Raw genomic sequence first — 17,396 nt, forward strand, 5'->3', positions numbered from 1 at the left:
TGGGATTGGTTTTGCCGGATTTTCAAAGAAGCTATTCATAGTTGCAATAAGTATTGTAGTCTATAATTCACATTTATGTTGGATAGATATCAAAAAATTATTAAATCAGTGCTGAAGTACTTTTCTAGTTGTTACCACTCATATTGTATCTATCATTGAAAGAAAACTTTAAGAATCAGGTTTGCATCATCATATTCTGAATAATTTAAAATAGAAAGTATCTAAGTAATATAACATGCGGTATATTTGATATTTAATTGTCAATGCAGGTGCTTGTCCATTATCGTGCAGCTGAGAGAAAGAGGCTGCTTGATTTACTATATTTTGCTGCATATACTCCAAGGTTTAATATTTTCTAAAAGCTAATTGCGAAGCTTATATCAGAAGCCCCAGGTGTTACCACCTTTCTCCTACATGCAAACTCCGAGCATTGGGCAAATGCAGTTTTTCCAGATCCACGCTGGGGCACTATAACATCTAACATAGCAGAGTGTTTTAATAGTTGGATCATAGAGACTCATCATTTGCCCGTCCCTCAGATGATTGACTATATCAGGCTTCAAATAATACAGATGATGCATGAACGACATAATCGAGGATATAGCATTCAAACCCACCTATGTCCGGATGCTGAGAAAGTGTTACATTAAAATGCAGAAGACGGTCAGAGATTATCCATGTTTATGTCTAATATAATGATATATGACGTAAAGGATACAAACTACTCATGCAAAGTTGACCTTCAGATGTGCAACTGCTCTTGTGGCGAGTGGCAAATCTTCCGCATGCCATATAAGCATGCTTGTACATGCATCAAGAAGGCCGACAAATCATTGTACAAATTCACTGACAATTGGTTCCAAGTTGAATTGTATAGAGCAACATATGCCGAAGCGATTAGTTCAATTCTCGATATTGAGGGGCCCCACATGCTTCTGAAGAGATTCACATTCTACCCTCTATGACAAAGACACGTCTTGGCAAGGCTAAAAAGAAGAAAAGATCTTCTCAAGTGGAGTCAGTACATGATATGAAATGTGAACGATGTGGAAAGCTTGGGCACAACAGAAGGACTTGTAATGAGGTCATAGTGTAAACAATATAGAGAATGTTTGTAATGTATGGAGATCTGAAACTTTTATTTTTCTCTTAGTCATGTGGTTTGCATATTATTTTTCTTGTATTGATGTTAGAATCCTCTACATCTTGTCATCCTCTCATTCCAACTAGTAATTGTAATCTATTTTCTATTGCATCCTTACCGGCCTTTTTATGGTCACCATCAAAAAACGGGTGATAAGTTCAGAAGTAACCCTCCCCTCCCCATACAGTTCGACCTCATCACTCGTGGCACTCAAACCAAGGATGAGTGCAAACTCACTCCTTATAAAAGGTACTAAAACTTTACCAAACCAAAAATCCTCCTCCACATCATCCCTAAAGAGAGCAAAGTGTCTAGAACATGCCTACTCTGCTTGATATATGGCAAACCTAGCATTTGTCCAAAAGAAATTGCGGTCACTCTATCCTTCTGCTCCCAAGATAGAGACTGCACAAGGGGGACGATAAATTGGACATAGCGGCTGAAGTAGCACCTTTCATTGACCATATTATTTAGGTCAATAGATGGTGCTTTGCCTCTACTTTGAACTGGAGTCATATAAAATGTCTACATCAAAAATATTAATGAAACACATTATCCATAAAACAACTCTTTTAAGAATGCATTCTGATACAATTAATTAACAACAAATTAAGAATCACTGCAAGATGAAATTAAAGAAAACAGCAACCTTATATGATGTATTCGCAGAAAACTATGCCAATATATTACCTACCATAATTATTGGTTTCTCTAATTAAATAATGTATAATTGTATCCTGATTTTAAAGATCAGATAACTTAAACCCTCCCCCACAGTTTTAGGATTTTGTTATCCATATAAAACACGTTTCCTGCTTTCCTCTCCCCTCTTACAAGGGAGGATATAAAAATCTCCTCCAATATATATCTATATAAATATATATAATTCATTCAATTATTTTGGTTGTCAAAAAATAAAAACAAATCTTTTCTGGGCGAAATCAATAATTCATTACATAACATTCAAAACCAAAATCAAAAATTTTTCGAAACAAAAAAATGGAAAGCAAGAGAGATTAGGGTTAATCAGAAGCTTAGGGTTTAGCATCGATTATAGCCAGCATTATGGTATCCAATAGCATTAGGCAAGCAGAACCTTGTCTATGATTCGGTATGCTTATCAGGGCGGACTCGGTCGACAGGAAAAGGACTCGATTAAGAGGAAGAGGAAGAAGGGTTTCTCCCTGGGTCGAGAGGAAGAGAAAGAGGAAGAAGAGTTTTTTTCCTGGGTCAAGAGGAAGAAGACAACGAGAGGAAGTGGAACAAAGAAAACTAGATCGCCCATGGGAGGAATAAAAGGTACTTTTGTCTCTAGATACAAATCCAAAATCGCGATGGACCGGGAGTTAAACACACCGGTCTAGAGGGACTTTTCCATGTGGGTGTGCTGTCGCTCGGAGAACCAAAGTATCTTGTACCATAAATAGCAGAATGCGAGGGACGTTTCTGTAAATTATCATTATGTGGCGCTGGCTGGGAGTTTTAGGGTAGAAGGGAAAGGGCTTCGCTGAGTGATTACGCGAACGGAGGCAGGGAGAGAGGCGGCCGTCCGTCGGCGGAGACAGAGGGAGGAAGAGAGGGGAATCATCAAAGGAAGCAATCACGTGATCGATCAAGATCAAGATCAGAGAATGGAGGGTTGGGACCGGAACACGAAATCTGCTCTGACGCAGATCCCGCTTCTGTCGACGCGGGCGGGGCCGCGGGATGGGGCGGCGTGGACGCAGCGGCTGAAGGAGGAGTATCGGGCGCTGATCGCATACACGAGCATGAACAAGGCCGGAGACAACGACTGGTTCCGCATCGCCGCCGCCAACCCGGAGGGCACCCGCTGGGAGGGCACCTGCTGGTACGTCCACAACCTCCGCCGCTACGAGTTCGCCCTCCAGTTCGACATTCCCGTCACCTACCCGGCCACCGCCCCCGAGATCGAGCTCCCCCAGCTCGACGGCAAGACCCACAAGGTATGGTAGCACATCTATTTGATTCCATTCTGTAGCCACAGCATGCAAATCGTGTATGATTCATTGATTCATCAATCGATATCTCGTCTCTTTCTAACCTTATCTCATCTCGCTGAGTCTCAGATGTACAGGGGAGGGAAGATCTGCCTGACCGTCCACTTCAAGCCCCTCTGGGCCAAGAACTGGTAATAATTATTTCTAGTTGTATCTGCACAAAGAAAAACCCTGATTCTTTGACCCCCCCCACCCCACCCCACCACACACAAACACCAACAAAAAAAAAATCATTTTGTATTTGTTCACCGTTGGTGATTTTGTTCAAGCGGCACCAGAAATATATGATTGGATTTTTTTTTTTTCCCTTTTAAAAGGCAACAGTGAATTAGGGATGTTTGGATTTTAGTTTTCTCTCTCCCTTTTTCAAAAAAAGAAAAAGAAAAAGAAAAGAGAGCTACCTTCGGGAGAAGGTGGACATGATTATAAATGTTTAGGACTTGGGAGGTGGAGTGCTTGAAATTTACTTCTTTTCCTCCAAGAAAGCCCCTATTTCCAGATGCTTGGCCACCATTTCCAATTTCTTTATCTAATGATTGGATTCATCTGTGCGGCAGTCCTAGGTTTGGAATTGCACATGCCCTGTGCTTGGGCCTTGCGCCGTGGCTTGCAGCAGAGGTGCCCATTCTGGTGGACTCCGGCATGGTGAAGCACAAAGATGACGAGGCATCATCTACCGAATCTTAAGTATGCTTATTAGTTTTGGTGATAATAAACTTCTACCGGAGAAAGTGGTAACTCAATGATTTAACTGATACATACTATGAGTTAATTGACAAGTACTGCATACTATATATTATGAGTTGAGATTATATCAATTATATTGTGCTCTCCCTTTTCAAATAGAATTGTTCTATAAATGCCTGACCGATATAGCCATTCCTTCTCTCTTATGTCCTGCTGAAATTCCATTTGAATAATCAAACATGTGTTCAGCCAATGCCAATATGCAAAATGTTTGAACTTCAATCAGAAACATATGCATCATTGCGGACAAGATCGTGTCTACAGAGGGTTTCTTTTTGTTTGTGACGGGGTGAGGAGGATTCATTTCCTTGTAGACTATTTATGGTTTTTAGTAAATCTAAATCACAAAGTAACTTTATTTTTTTTATCCTTTTCTTTTTCTTATGTAGTTTGAAAGGATTCACAAACTCTGTACCAAAAAGAATTGTAGACTATTCTCTTCTAGAACAAGGGAAAAAGGGATATGGAGAGGCTAGAAGAAGTTGCTTGACATGGAGGAATCTACATGAAAGCAATGATTTAGAAATTTTGTCTAAATAACAATCTAGGCGAGGATCTTGACTGTAAGTAATCTGGCCATGGAGAGGGGGGAAATAAAGCCAGATTTCAAAAGTTTGTTATATTACCTTGAGGAGATTACTGTTTCTTGTGCTCTTGTCACAACTCACAAGGATTTAATAAGATTGTTGGTTGTTGGATTTTGGTGTTGTTAGATCTTGGAAGTTAATTAATTTCTAGACTACAAAGTTCGTGAATGCTTAATGTCCAATTGGAAAGTGTTGCCACCGATTATTTTTCATTTTCCTTTTTGAATATGCATCTTGCATTGGAATTTTCTACCTTTACGGTCATTTTATGTCACAATCTGGCTTCCACAATTATGCGCTTCCTTGCTTCCTAGTGTTTGCATAAAGGAAGGATCAATGAGCTTGGTCATAGCAAATGGATGACAGCTTAAGGTCAAATCCAGCCAAATCTGGGTCCAAGCATTTAATAGAGGAAAGGGTGGAGGCTGGAATAGCCACAGGAACTTGAAGCGTAATGCAGGAAAAGCTGTACCAATGCACCAGGTGGTTGTGGTCATGTTCATTGTGATGTGGCAGAGGTGCATAGAGAGGATAGGCAAGTACTGTGGGAGGAGATAGAGGAGGGGGGAGGAGGTAGGACGAGATAAGTGGGAAGAATGAAATGAGGCGCCATGACTGTAATATGCCTTTAGTCATATATATTGTGTGATGTAATGATACCTCATAGCTTATCATATACTTAATTAAGACATTGTGGTTTCAAGTGAAGCTTCAGTATGGCCATGAGCAGCCCAAACCTTGCCCCCTGTCAAACTAGATATCTAAGTCCCATAATAGAAATAACTGGGGATCTTCTATATTGAGAACAACCATGGTACTGATTAAATATTAGGGGATAAAGAATACTAAAGAATTGGATGACCAATTGGATAATTAGAAAACTCCTAAATTAGGAATTTAGGAATAGATTGTTTATGCAAAATCTCATGTGGTTGCAGGAGTGTTTGTCTAATTAAATCCCAGTGCCTCCCTTGATTGAATGTGTATATTAAATTCCATTCTAATTGATATCTCTTAGCAAAAATATGCTGATTTTTAATTGTATATAGTCTGGATAGAGTAAATTGAAAAGGTTAGAAAAGAGAATATGTGGAATCTAAAGAGAACATGCAGCATAAGGTTAGCAAAGAGAATATATGGAATCTAAAGGAGCCAAAAGGTTCCACTAGTAGAGGTGAAGGTTTTGAACTGGAGATGCTCTAACAATATATAGCATTGAACAAAGGAAAACTGGAGATGCTCTAACAATATATAGCATTGAACAAAGGAAAATGTCAAGGAGGGTGACTGAAAAGCTTAAAAGAGGCCAGAAAGGACAAGCTTAATATCACTTAGATGGAGCTTTTGGCATTTCTTGTTTTAATAGGGAGGGGGGGATGTTGAAAAATTATCATTTTGGATAGAAAGAAACCTATAATTTTTGGGGAGTATAATTTGATGAGGATGGCAATCTTGTCTTGCCTTAATTTGGGTTGGATATGAATCTTTCCCAAAAGATTAGCCAAGACTAGATTTGTAAATAAAATGATGTGGCCATGAAAGCCATAAACTTGGATTCTCCTTTTTTCTAGCTTTTCTTGATCTTGTTTCGCCAATACTAAGGTCCTCACAAAGGCAATGCCACAGGGACTTTGATCAATTGATTCTTCAGCACTTTCTCACATGAAGTATCAAGTTGGATCTTGTCTGTACGATGTGAGGAAATGAAGAAGAGATAGAGATGAATATTGGTAAGTGGAGAAATTTCAAAAGTTTATTTTATGTTATATTTTCATTGGTAGATGTGCAAGTTTAGGGAAGATATCATGGTAGGTAGACTGGAAGTACAATTTCTGCTGTTGTTTGTTTCGTTGAGTATGATGGCCTCCATGTCGATATCTTGTTCTATTAGTTTGAGGTTATGCTTGGAACAACAATTTGATATCCTGGAATTGACAATACCAATTTCCAGAAAGGATTTGGCAATCTTGAACAGAGGAAACCCCGTACAACCTTATTGTGGGTTGTGCAGTCAGTTGTGCAAGTGATTTTGTGTTATCTATCTAACAGTTGCTAGCAGAAGTGGTAGTAATAGCATGCTTCGTTTTTCAGCCCCCTTTAGTATTTTTGCTTAATTTTTAGATGATCGCCGTATTAAGTGTCTTACAGTTTTCAAACAAGCCACCTAACTTCTTTTTTTACAACTTCACATATTTAGGTCCAAGCACTTAAGAACCTATAGCTTGTGCAGACATTGAATGGAGAAATATCTCATTTAGATTTTCATTTCATTCCTGTTTGTTTGCCCTGAAGTTTCTATGCCTCAAAGTTTCATTTACGTAATATTAAACTGGAGTCCGGAGACAATGCATATGAACTCATTTTTGACGGTTTGTAGGACCTCACTTCTGCATTTCTGCCCAGTGCCAGTAGTTTCCACGAGGGTTTAGTTTTACCTCCGATAGAAAATTGCTTATTGACAAACCTGCTGTGTTATCTGACTTTTTGAATCCATCTTACCATACTTATTTAAGTTATTGATCATGTAGACTTTATGTAAGTTGTATACTTTCTGAATAATAATTAAATCAACATGATGTGGTTTTCATTGGTTAGCTTGAGATTTCAATATAGAGACAGTGGGGCCCATGCCAAAGCATCCAGGTGTGCTGGTTTAAAAAGAAAAAAAATGGTTGTCCCTTATTTTGCTATGGTTAGCATTGCTTCTGAGATCTCAGGACTAGAAGAATTATGGGTCAAGCTCTCTATTATGGGTCTGGTACATTTAAAAATGTTGTGGTATGGTGCCTATTAGATTATCCTATGTCTTCTAGTATGTGGCAGGTTATCAAAGCTCAGATTCATGTAGATGTTACTCCCAAGAAATGTAAGCTCTTGGAAAGATAAGTAGCAAGTTTAGGAGACAAACTAGTGCCCAATTTGAGGAGACCAGAACACCTGTTTCTTGCATCCTCTGCAACACCCGAAGAATAACTGGAGATGCACCGAGCCATTCAAGTGCTCAAAGGAGCATAGCAGTGGCAGTAGAGTGCTAGGATTGAAACTACGTGGCCACAAGATATATGAAGAACAGGGAGCTACAAGTTGAGATGGATAAGTCTCTTATAAGTCTTTCATAGATAGGTAGGTGCCTTCACCATGAGGACTGCATTTGTATCTTACGCTTCATTTTGGTACTATGCCATGTTGGCTATAAGCGACGTCGGGAGAAATCAGCTCGAGAGCGTGTGCACCGTTTGACAATTTGGAGTAAATCAGCAGGAGAATGGCTTGAACCTTCCTGTCATAGTTCTTCAGCCCCTGCATATCTTCATGCTTCTAGTTTCTAAGCCCCCATATTTTATTGTTTTATGGAAAATAAGTTACTTGTCCTTTTTCACTTTGACACAGTTCTGTGCCAACCAACCTGACCCATTAAGGTGGGGATGGTGAACGCGGTGGTGGAGAGAGGGTTTTTCTATAGAGGGGGCGAGGGCTTATGACTTAGTCATGTCCATTTATTCATGACTTAATAACAGTTGTGAAGAATACTTGAAAGAAAAAATATATTTATTACTCATCCACTTTTGACATGACGATCGTATACGCTAGCTAGCGGTTTTCCGTCAAAAACCCAAAACTTGTCATAATGGAAGTGACGGAACATCAAAGCAAGGGAAAAAAAAGGGACTTACATGTTGTTGAGTGTCTAAAAAAAAAGAAGTTATGTATAAGCTGTAATTGGGAGCAGGATTGCTATGGGGGTTGGACTTGTGTTCTCCTCTCTTCTTAAGCCTGGACGATTGCTAGATACAAAACAGCTAGTTCAAGCGTGAATGGACAAGAGAAGAGGGAGATACAAAACAGCACATACGAACTAAAAACTATAATTTTCAAACTTCTTTTTCACTCTAAAAGGCAGTGCTAGTTGATGCATGTGTGATAGGTACTGGACTCACTACTTGCCATTCTTCAGCGGCCAAAGCAATGTCAACACCTGGTCGGTTTTACAACTATAGGAAGAAGAAAATATCTGGGCTTGTTTGGTATTGTTGTTAGTTTTGTATTTTTATTTCCCTGCAATTGAGTGAAATAGCGCCTGGAGATTTAGTTGGAAATACTATTTGTATTTTGCACACAACTTTCTATCATTCCTTGCTTTTATTTTGCTTTTTGTTTAAAAAAATAACAATAATAAATAATTGCTGGCAAAAATTCTAAAAATTTTGCAAACAATTGTAAAAAAAGAAGGGTGTCATCATACATGTACATTTTGTCGAGCTGAGTTTTCTTCTTGGATTTTTTTGGGGGAAAAAAAGCAGCAACAATAGGGCCCTTATGCCCTTTTTTTGGTCCTCTTGTTTCTCTCAAATATGGCTAGATAAGCGAATGGGATAACCCACGTAATTTCTAGCTAGCACCCGAACCCACCCAATTTATTAAAGTGAAAAATAAAAGTTACAGCTATTACTCAACAAGAAACTAAAAACGGACGGCACGCGAGAAAGTTCGATGAATGACCACCTTAAAGTTGGTTCCAAAGAGGAGAAAAGCAAGGGCCGATCCCGGAAGGGTTAAATAGCCTGCCTTATCACCTTGGATGGTGGATTATTTTTCTCGGGAAAACCACATCGTGCCTTACAATCCTTTAGCAGGATTATTTTCCCTCAAGAAAATCTGATCATGCCTTTCTTAGTCTTATCCTTTAGCGGATTATATCATATCAAGCACCCCTCCAAATACACATTGCAAAAAAAAAAAAAAAGTCCTTTCTGGTTCGAAGTACACTACGAGGAGTTAGTTTTGGAGGACTGTTTTACAGTGCTTGAAAGAGGAGCCAGAAAGACACTTATGATCTTTCTTTTTTTTCTATTAAAACGGATAACTCATACATGACGAGTACGAATGCATCCGATAAAATCAGAAAATAGAATATCTCGAAGTGCTCGGGGCAACTTCCTATTCCTAGCCCACAAGATACTATCAGCATGGCTGGCCACATAGGCGGCCACCTAATCCGCCGCCCCATTGGCTTCATGGAATACATGCTTGGCCTAAAAAATCTCTTTATCCTTTGTCATTGCTCGGATGTTTCGAAGCAATGGATGATTGCCACCGGCATTTCTCAAACCTTCCTGGATCCAACTGATAACCGTAGCCGAGTCATCCTCCAAGATGATCGAGCTGGCTCGTAACTCAACCCAGGCATGTCGAAGGCCTGTCCAAGCAGCCCTCAGCTTTGCATCGGACACTAAAATGTCGAATAGCTGATAGTCGCCGGCTGCCACCATCCTATCATCCAGGATTTGTCCATCCTTTTCACCAACGGCCGTCAACCACCTCCCCACCGAGGGACCCCTCCCCACGCAGATCCACCGCCGTTGAACCTTTTTAATTCCATGGTAAGATGTAACCAGAAAGTAATGCAAGTCACATTAAGTGTAATATAATAATCCAGGGTGTTATTCTGTTGTGGCCAGCATCTTGATTTTATCTGGAGGAGGATGCCTACTTCTCTCAATTAAAAATCTACATTTTTATTATAATATGTATAACTAAAAATATCTATAATTCAAAAATTATATATTTTGCAAGTCCTTAATTTATACATCATATGAAATACAAAAAGATGACTGTTTATCGTATGTTTTACCAAAATTGTTCCATTGTTTGTATTTACCACCATCTTTCCTGTTGTGGTTCAAATCTGGCCCGAGGGCGACCACGCCGATAGAGTCGAGGGAGCTGCCAGATTGTAGGAGAAAAGGAAGGGAGTCACTTTCCGCACGACGACGTACCTGCACAAAGCCTCACCGGTGTTTCCGATGAGGGCCATCCGACGATCAAGTTAGAGTGGTATTCAGTTGGTCCAGCCAAAAGTCCCTTAGGTGTTACCTGACGAGGGGCTATTTATAGTCCCAGTAGGGGTGCTTAGGTGGTGGAGGTATGGCCCGTTCCCATTATGAGTAGAGGTAGCGTGCAGCTAGAGCTTGCTTGTGGCGTGCGGTGCGGTCCGTTCTTGGCAACGGTAAGGCATTGAGAGTCGTAGCAGGGTGTGGCTGGAATAGCATGGCACTGTCCTTAACTGTCGTGGGCCAGTAGGCTAAGCATAGTGTGGTGGCGTCGCAATGTACGACCACGTAGGAGGACGTGGGCACGTACACAGGTGTGGCCGTTAGCAAGGTCGAGCTCGTTGAGAAGTGGCATCATGCATTTGGTGAGGTCGGCTTGACGGGTGCTGAGGCTAGCTGAGCATCCCGGGTTCCGAGGTGTGCTCGGCAGAGCGCCCCGAGCTCAAGGGTCAGGACGTATTGCTGGAGGCATTGAGAGTCGTAGCAGGATGTGGCCGGAATAGCATGGCACTGTCCTTAACTGTCGTGGGCCAGTAGGCTAAGCATAGTGTGGTGGCGTCGCAATGTACGACCACGTAGGAGGACGTGGGCACGTACACAGGTGTGGCCGTTGGCAAGGTCGAGCTCATTGAGAAGTGGCATCATGCATTTGGTGAGGTCGGCTTGACGGGTGTTGAGGCTAGCTTAGCATCCCGGGTTCCGAGGTGTGCTCGGCAGAGCGCCCCGAGCTCAAGGGTCAGGACGTATTGCTGGAGAGGGCGCTCCGAGCTCGGTCGGGGCACGTCGGCGAACAAGACGCTCCGAGCTTGGTCGGGGCGAGTCGGCGAATAAGAATGGCGCCCCGAGCTTGGTCGGGCAAGTCGGCGATTAAGGATGGCACCCTGAGCTTGGTTCTCCAAATCTTTGAGCTTCTTTGCATCAGGTCCTAGTGGAGAGCAGTCTGAAAGAGGAAGATGAAGCCAATGAGCAGCAGCAGCAGCTGGTTGGGCTTCTCTCTCTCCCCTCAAATGAACAAGGAGATGTCCTCAGAACCGCATCACCAACCAAATAATCAGAGCCATCATCACCAAGCGCAACCCACCCATGCTGCTGTCTCCTCTGCAGTCCCATGCGGCTTCTTGCTGGCTCCACCTCAGCTTAACAGCTCCGGTCTCTGCCATGGAGTTGAAGGGGAGAACGGGGGGCTCTATTCTCAGTTGTCTGTAATGCCGCTGAAGTCTGATGGGTCTCTTTGCATTATGGAAGCCCTCACAAGATCACAGCAGCGAGGTATGTCCCGACTGCTGCTTAATTTTCCTTCTTTAGATTCTTGCAGCTTCCACACAAGCTACTGTTTCTTTCTTTCTTTCTTTCTTTCTTTTTGTGGGGTGAAAATGGAAAATTTTAAAACAGGAAGGAATTATATTTGACATGGTTGATCCTGCATTTGTTAAAAAAATTTAGGATCAAACATGCGAATGAAAATGTTCCATGTTTTTGGCCAAATAGCATTCTTACTAAATACTTTATTATAAATAATTTATGTATAAATTATAATTATAAAAATTTTTATAAAAATGATATACATGGCATGATTATGCATTTAAAATTTTTACGATGCTATTTATTATTTCCAACCTATTTATAAAGACATGATTTATGAAAAATATGAAATATTTTATCAGCTCTTAGATAGCTATGACCACCCTTAGAAATGGAGGCCAATCGACACCTTTGCTAGAGCTAGCATTTAACGAAAACGGCTATTTGCCAACGAGTTAAAATTGGTAACGAATATGAACTATAAAATTTTGTCGATTAGAAAGACGGCCTATCATGGATTATAGTGATTATAGCACAAAAATTTATGAGTACTGTTTTGATTAAAAGTATGGATAAATGGCAAATATTTGACGATTATGAATATTTTAAATTGCACTTTCAGCTTTACAAACTTGCATGATTTGTGCATACATGATTGGTTTGCTACGATAATTTGTTATTATGTTATGAAATTTTTTATTTTATAGTATAATTCTACTTTCCAAATGATGCAGTGAATCCTGTAAAAATTTATGCTTCGTCCGGTAAGGTGGTGCATGGTTACTTACTGAGCTGCAAAGCTCATTTGTCTATTTATGGTTTTTTTCTAGATAATTAATTGCTAGGAGCAAGGTAGAATAAATGAATGAAGCATGAAAAAATAAAACTTGAAGCAGTGTTGCTAGCTATAGCAATGTAGTCCAAACTATAAAGTTTGGGTTATGTGGTCAAAAAAATTTAAATATTAAATTTAGATACTCTGTACCTGCCTTTTTTTTTTTTTTTTTTTGGTGAGCAAATGATATCGGACATTTTTTTTTATCATGCTATATCAATTGAATACGACCTAAATCAGATCCATCAGAGGCCCAATGATCCATGGCCAAAGCTTGAGGAGCAACAGCCGGGGCTCTATCTAAAAAAAGTCGATTTCCAATCGGGTTCGATATGGGTCTAAATCAAGCTGATGAGACACGACTTGGTGCAACCCAACCAAAATTGTTTTCGGATTCGAGTCCAAACCGTCGAACTAAGATTGCATTCGCGCATGAGAGCTGGCAAAAGGCTCATCTTGGTCCCTTCTTAAGAATTAAGGCCCAAAACCGAAAGGAGACTAGACCTAAACCAGCAGCGATGGCCCCAGTTGAATTGGACGTTGCTTCCGGGTTCAGGCGCGTGGCAGATTGGGTGGGGTCAAAGTTGGGTCAAACTCTCTCTCTCTCTCTGCGATTTACGTGGAAAGCTCATCTTTTGTTTCCTATCGCTCTCCAACTCATCCTTATTTTCTTTTTTGGTAATTACAACTCATTGTTTGATTACGTCATTCCACATCTAGAAATAATTCGAACTCCACTCGTAGTCCAAATCCGAAATTAAATCAACTCCCCCGGCCCGCTCCCCCGATATATAGAAGCCGAAGCTCGTATCGATTCCTTCATCTTTCTCTCTGTCTCTTTGTTGGATGTTGGCTTCTTCTATCTTGGACGGGGTGTGATGGAGTCGTCGACGTCTTATTCTCCTTCTTTTTCTGCTGCTTCTTCCTCATCCTCTTGGGACGAAGCGAAGCTCTTTGTAGGGGGAATTTCGGGGGAAACGACGGAGCACCGGCTGGTCGAGTACTTCTCCAAGTACGGCGAAGTGGCGTGGGCCAATGTCGTCGAGAACAAGATCACCGGTCGCAGCAGGGGCTTCGCCTTCATCAGGTTCGTCGACTCGGCGGCCGCCGAGAGGGCTCTCGCCGAGATCAGAGAACACGTCATCTTGGGGAGAAAGGTCCGTTATACTTTTTCTTTATTACGCTTGGTTCTTGGTTATTATTTTATTGCAATGAGGGAAAGAAATTGGTTATAGTTGGGTTGTTATTTGTCTCCGTAGAAGAATGAATGTTGGTTCGTGGTTATTATTAATTTGACCCTGTAGGTTATTTTACTTACCATCTTCTTCGTTACTATTTCTCTGAAAAATAGGAAAAAGATTAGTTCCTGGTTATTATATATTTCACTGCAAGACGACTGGTTCTTGTTTATTTTCTTACATTAAGTAAAGGGAAATATATTTCTTCTTGGTTATTATTTGACCTTGTAGATTAATTTTTTTTAGAAAGAAAATTCGTAGGTTGATGTTAATTCATAAGCGTGTGGTTGATTACTTTCTCTTTTTCTTTTCTGGAATTTTTTGTAATACTTATATTTGGTGTTAACTTTCTCTTTTTTTAAGACCGTAAAACAGAATGATATTGTTCATCCTTTCCTATTTAATTTCAAACTCATTACAATAATGTTGTATCTTTTTTATCTGGATTGTATGTAGGGGTGCAAATAGGTCAGATCGGATCGGGATCACTCAGGATCCGATCCGATCCGATTCGATTTTTTGTTCGGGTCCTAATTTTGGACTCAGACCCGACCGGATTGTAGTTCGGGTCGGGTCCAAGTCGGATCTACTAATTTTTTTGTGTTTTTGGAAAAGAATTTGGGCAAATCTAATTTGGTCATATTATAATTATGAGGTGCCGGGCTTCCCATGACTAGATAAGACTTGCAATTGACTCAGAACTGATGACCCTGACTTACTAACTAAGTCGGCCTAGAAGCCCAATTTCACATCGCGCTATTTTTTATCCATATGACTGATTGGACGGAACTTGGCGTGTCCCTGCTCCCCTCTCAGGATGACAAAAAAACTTCCACACCTTCTTCCAAAATCCAATTCCATTGCAGAAAACTGGCACATGACCCATATTTAGTTCAGTGTTCCCTCAGTTTCTCCCTTCAAAAGTTAAAAGAAACAAAAACCAAAAAACAGAAAGAAAAAAAAAAAAAAGCCAGCTACCGAGACACCAGAGGTATTAACAGTGTAATAGATCGAGAGAGAATCCTGACAGGCCGAGGTTCCTTTGGATTCTGTGAACCTATGCTTGTTGCTATCCTTCCACACTTGAAGCTTTTCCTCCTTATTGGCTGGCATTTCCCATCCCTTAATAAGGCCATGGGAGCAAGCTAACAAGCTCCTAAGAAACCCATATCTCCTTCCTGTCTGCCTTGAAAACCCACCATAAATTCACTTAAAAACGACCAATAGTACCACCACCCACACACAAAACAAAGAAGAGACTCCCTTGCTTGTTATCACAAAGCAAACTCATTTCTCTGAGCTTTTGCTGGATTTTAGGTGCCTTTGTGCAGCCTTTATCCTGATTTTGTTTCTCTTTTCTGTTTCCATTACCACCAACTCAGTGCTGTTAAAGCCACCTACTTAGCATCATTTCTGGTCCTTAGACAAGCCACCTTCTTTCCAACTCAAACCAGCAGTCCTCTCTCTCTCTCTCTCTCTCTCTCTTCTGGGCCCAAGAGATTCTGAAGCAGAGCACAGCTGTGTGGAGCTCCTGTCTTCTTCTTCTTCTTTTTCTGGCACAAGAGCATATCTGAGATAGCTCCCATTCATTAAAGAAACCATCTTGGGTCTGCTTCTCTGGCTTTCCGGCTGCTATACGTGTCCCGAGTAAAACCAAAAGCTTGAGAGCTCGGCGTTTGGGTTTCTTCTGTTTTGCTCACTCCCTTCCGTCCGCTCGGGTCGGGTCGGTTCGGTAAACCCAGACCCAATCCAAAAAATGGTTCGGATTCAATTTTAAGATCCGATCCAGACCTGCAGGTCCGATAATTTGGATCTAGACAGATCAGATCGGATCACGGATCGACCCGACCCATTTGCAGCCTTAGTTGCATGATCACTTTGGAAAGTCTAAATTTTTCTCGATAGTCAAAAGTTGTTGGAGAAGAAAAAAGAAACTATTTATGTTGGTCATTTCTATTTTTGTAAAATTATTCTATAGAAATTCCTCCTTGTGGACTTCTATTTATTCGACATGTGATTTCTCAAGATAAGAATTGCCATCTGTTATCTTTCAGTTAAAATTGCAGTTAAAATTTAATAAGATATTCTGTAATTAATGAAGAACAGATTATATAGGGCTTGCAACATCGGACACATGCTTTACGGATTTTCCTTCATATAAAATGTTTAAACGGCTAACAAACCTCACATAAAAAAAAAAAAAGCAAGATAAATGATTTGGGATGTAAAATGGCATATTTAGTTATAAAAAAAAAGAATAGAAAATTCAAAATCCTATATTGTTTGTAACATAGTTAGACATGCATAATTTTATATTTTAGTATAATTAATTTTGATATTCGAGAACACATATACATCATGCAAATTTAGATACAAGGCCATCCCTTTGTCCCCCACTAGAAGTGCAGTGCATGGTTCCCTACAGAACCACAAAACAAGGCACATGGGCATTCATTAAATTAGCCACTGTGATGCATCTACACCACCCTCAATAGCCCTGCACATAAGGCATTGAGGCATTCTCAGAGAGCCTTGCCCTGAGATGTGAAAAAGGCCATACCCAAATAGCCTTGCTCTGCATGTAGGTAGTTTTCTTTCTCATAGTCTTTGTCTAATTTTCTTTGTATACTATTTATTTAATTTTGGATAATGCTTTTTCAGGTAGAAGTAAAAAAGGCCATACCCAAATTCCTTGGGTACCAAAATCATCACAAGGAAGTAAATCGGATTCCTTTTAACCCAAGGAAGATTTTTGTAGGCGGTTTGCCTCCTAAGCTGACTGAGGATGAGTTTAGCAGATTTTTTGAGCAGTTTGGTGAAATTAAATATGCTGTTCTGATGTATGATAATTTTGGCCGACTAAGAGGCTTTGGCTTCATTGAATTCCACTCAGTGGAGGCTGCGGAGAAGGTATTGCAGAACAGGTTCCATGAATTGAAGGATAAGAAAGTAGAGGTCAAGAAAGCGGTGCCTAAGATTGCGAAATACTATAACAAGGAAATCAACTCTTGTCTCAGTGAGCATATGATAATTGGTGGTGGAGAGGGATATATTTTTGGCAATGACCAAGCTGGTTTCTATCAAGTGTATGATCCTAGATATGCAGGTTTGCAGCATTATGTGTCTCCATTTTTTCCTGGCTGCGCTTCTCAATATAGTGGCTTTACCGGAGGATACGTTGTTGGATGTTATGATGGAATTGGTTATGGCTTCCTGTATGCCAGTCCGGAGTTGGTGCCAGCATGGAATTGGTATGAGGTTTAGAGCAGCAACTAATTTTTATACTTCGACTCCATGATTGCGGCAAATACAATGCAACAAATGAATTTTTTCATGTTATTGTATTTTCTTATTTTGTCAAGAAACTTCTCCTGGCAAACTAATTTCACAGTTTTTTAATTTCCTGTGGATTGTGAAATATTGTTCTGTGTTATTTACATACAATTAGAAAAGTGGCTACAATAATATTTACATTGGAACTTATTGAATCCATTAACAGTCGATGTATGTATGGGTTGATATGCATTTTTTATTTAACTATGTGGCTTTTTTGTTCGGCTGGGATAACAAGGATGGATGAATGGATATATCTTGATTTGTTTTCTCTACTGTATAGTGTAGATGGATATTGACTTGTTGGCTCTAGAATTGAATTGGACCTTTCGCCTGCATTGTGATTCATCTCGGTATCCAT

General features: G+C 40.3%; 2 protein-coding genes across 2 annotated transcripts; both read left to right on the top strand.

Annotated features, from left to right (window-relative positions):
- The first annotated feature begins 2,598 nt into the window (after positions 1 to 2,598).
- On the top strand, positions 2,599 to 4,007 carry LOC120104677 (ubiquitin-fold modifier-conjugating enzyme 1). The gene is made up of 3 exons (XM_039116206.1): positions 2,599 to 3,108; positions 3,232 to 3,293; positions 3,720 to 4,007. Exons 1-3 carry the CDS (start codon positions 2,776 to 2,778, stop codon positions 3,847 to 3,849), a joined length of 525 nt encoding a protein of 174 aa, XP_038972134.1. The 5' UTR covers positions 2,599 to 2,775; the 3' UTR covers positions 3,850 to 4,007.
- A 9,243-nt stretch (positions 4,008 to 13,250) lies between these two features.
- LOC103708388 (heterogeneous nuclear ribonucleoprotein 1-like) lies at positions 13,251 to 17,190 on the top strand. The gene is made up of 2 exons (XM_008793284.3): positions 13,251 to 13,621; positions 16,364 to 17,190. The coding sequence occupies exons 1-2, from the start codon at positions 13,343 to 13,345 to the stop codon at positions 16,964 to 16,966; spliced, it is 882 nt and encodes a 293-aa protein (XP_008791506.2). The 5' UTR covers positions 13,251 to 13,342; the 3' UTR covers positions 16,967 to 17,190.
- Positions 17,191 to 17,396: the final 206 nt, after the last annotated feature.

Source organism: Phoenix dactylifera, chromosome 2, assembly GCF_009389715.1.
Source record: "Phoenix dactylifera cultivar Barhee BC4 chromosome 2, palm_55x_up_171113_PBpolish2nd_filt_p, whole genome shotgun sequence".
NCBI lineage: Eukaryota > Viridiplantae > Streptophyta > Magnoliopsida > Arecales > Arecaceae > Phoenix > Phoenix dactylifera.

Coding starts and splice junctions, on each gene's coding strand:
- LOC103708388 (XM_008793284.3), top strand. CDS start 13,343: ATGGAGTCGTCGACGTCTTATTCTCCTTCTTTTTCTGCTGCTTCTTCC. Junction 13,622..16,363: donor ACGTCATCTTGGGGAGAAAG/GTCCGTTATACT, acceptor ATGCTTTTTCAG/GTAGAAGTAAAAAAGGCCAT.
- LOC120104677 (XM_039116206.1), top strand. CDS start 2,776: ATGGAGGGTTGGGACCGGAACACGAAATCTGCTCTGACGCAGATCCCG. Junction 3,109..3,231: donor TCGACGGCAAGACCCACAAG/GTATGGTAGCAC, acceptor GCTGAGTCTCAG/ATGTACAGGGGAGGGAAGAT. Junction 3,294..3,719: donor CCCCTCTGGGCCAAGAACTG/GTAATAATTATT, acceptor TCTGTGCGGCAG/TCCTAGGTTTGGAATTGCAC.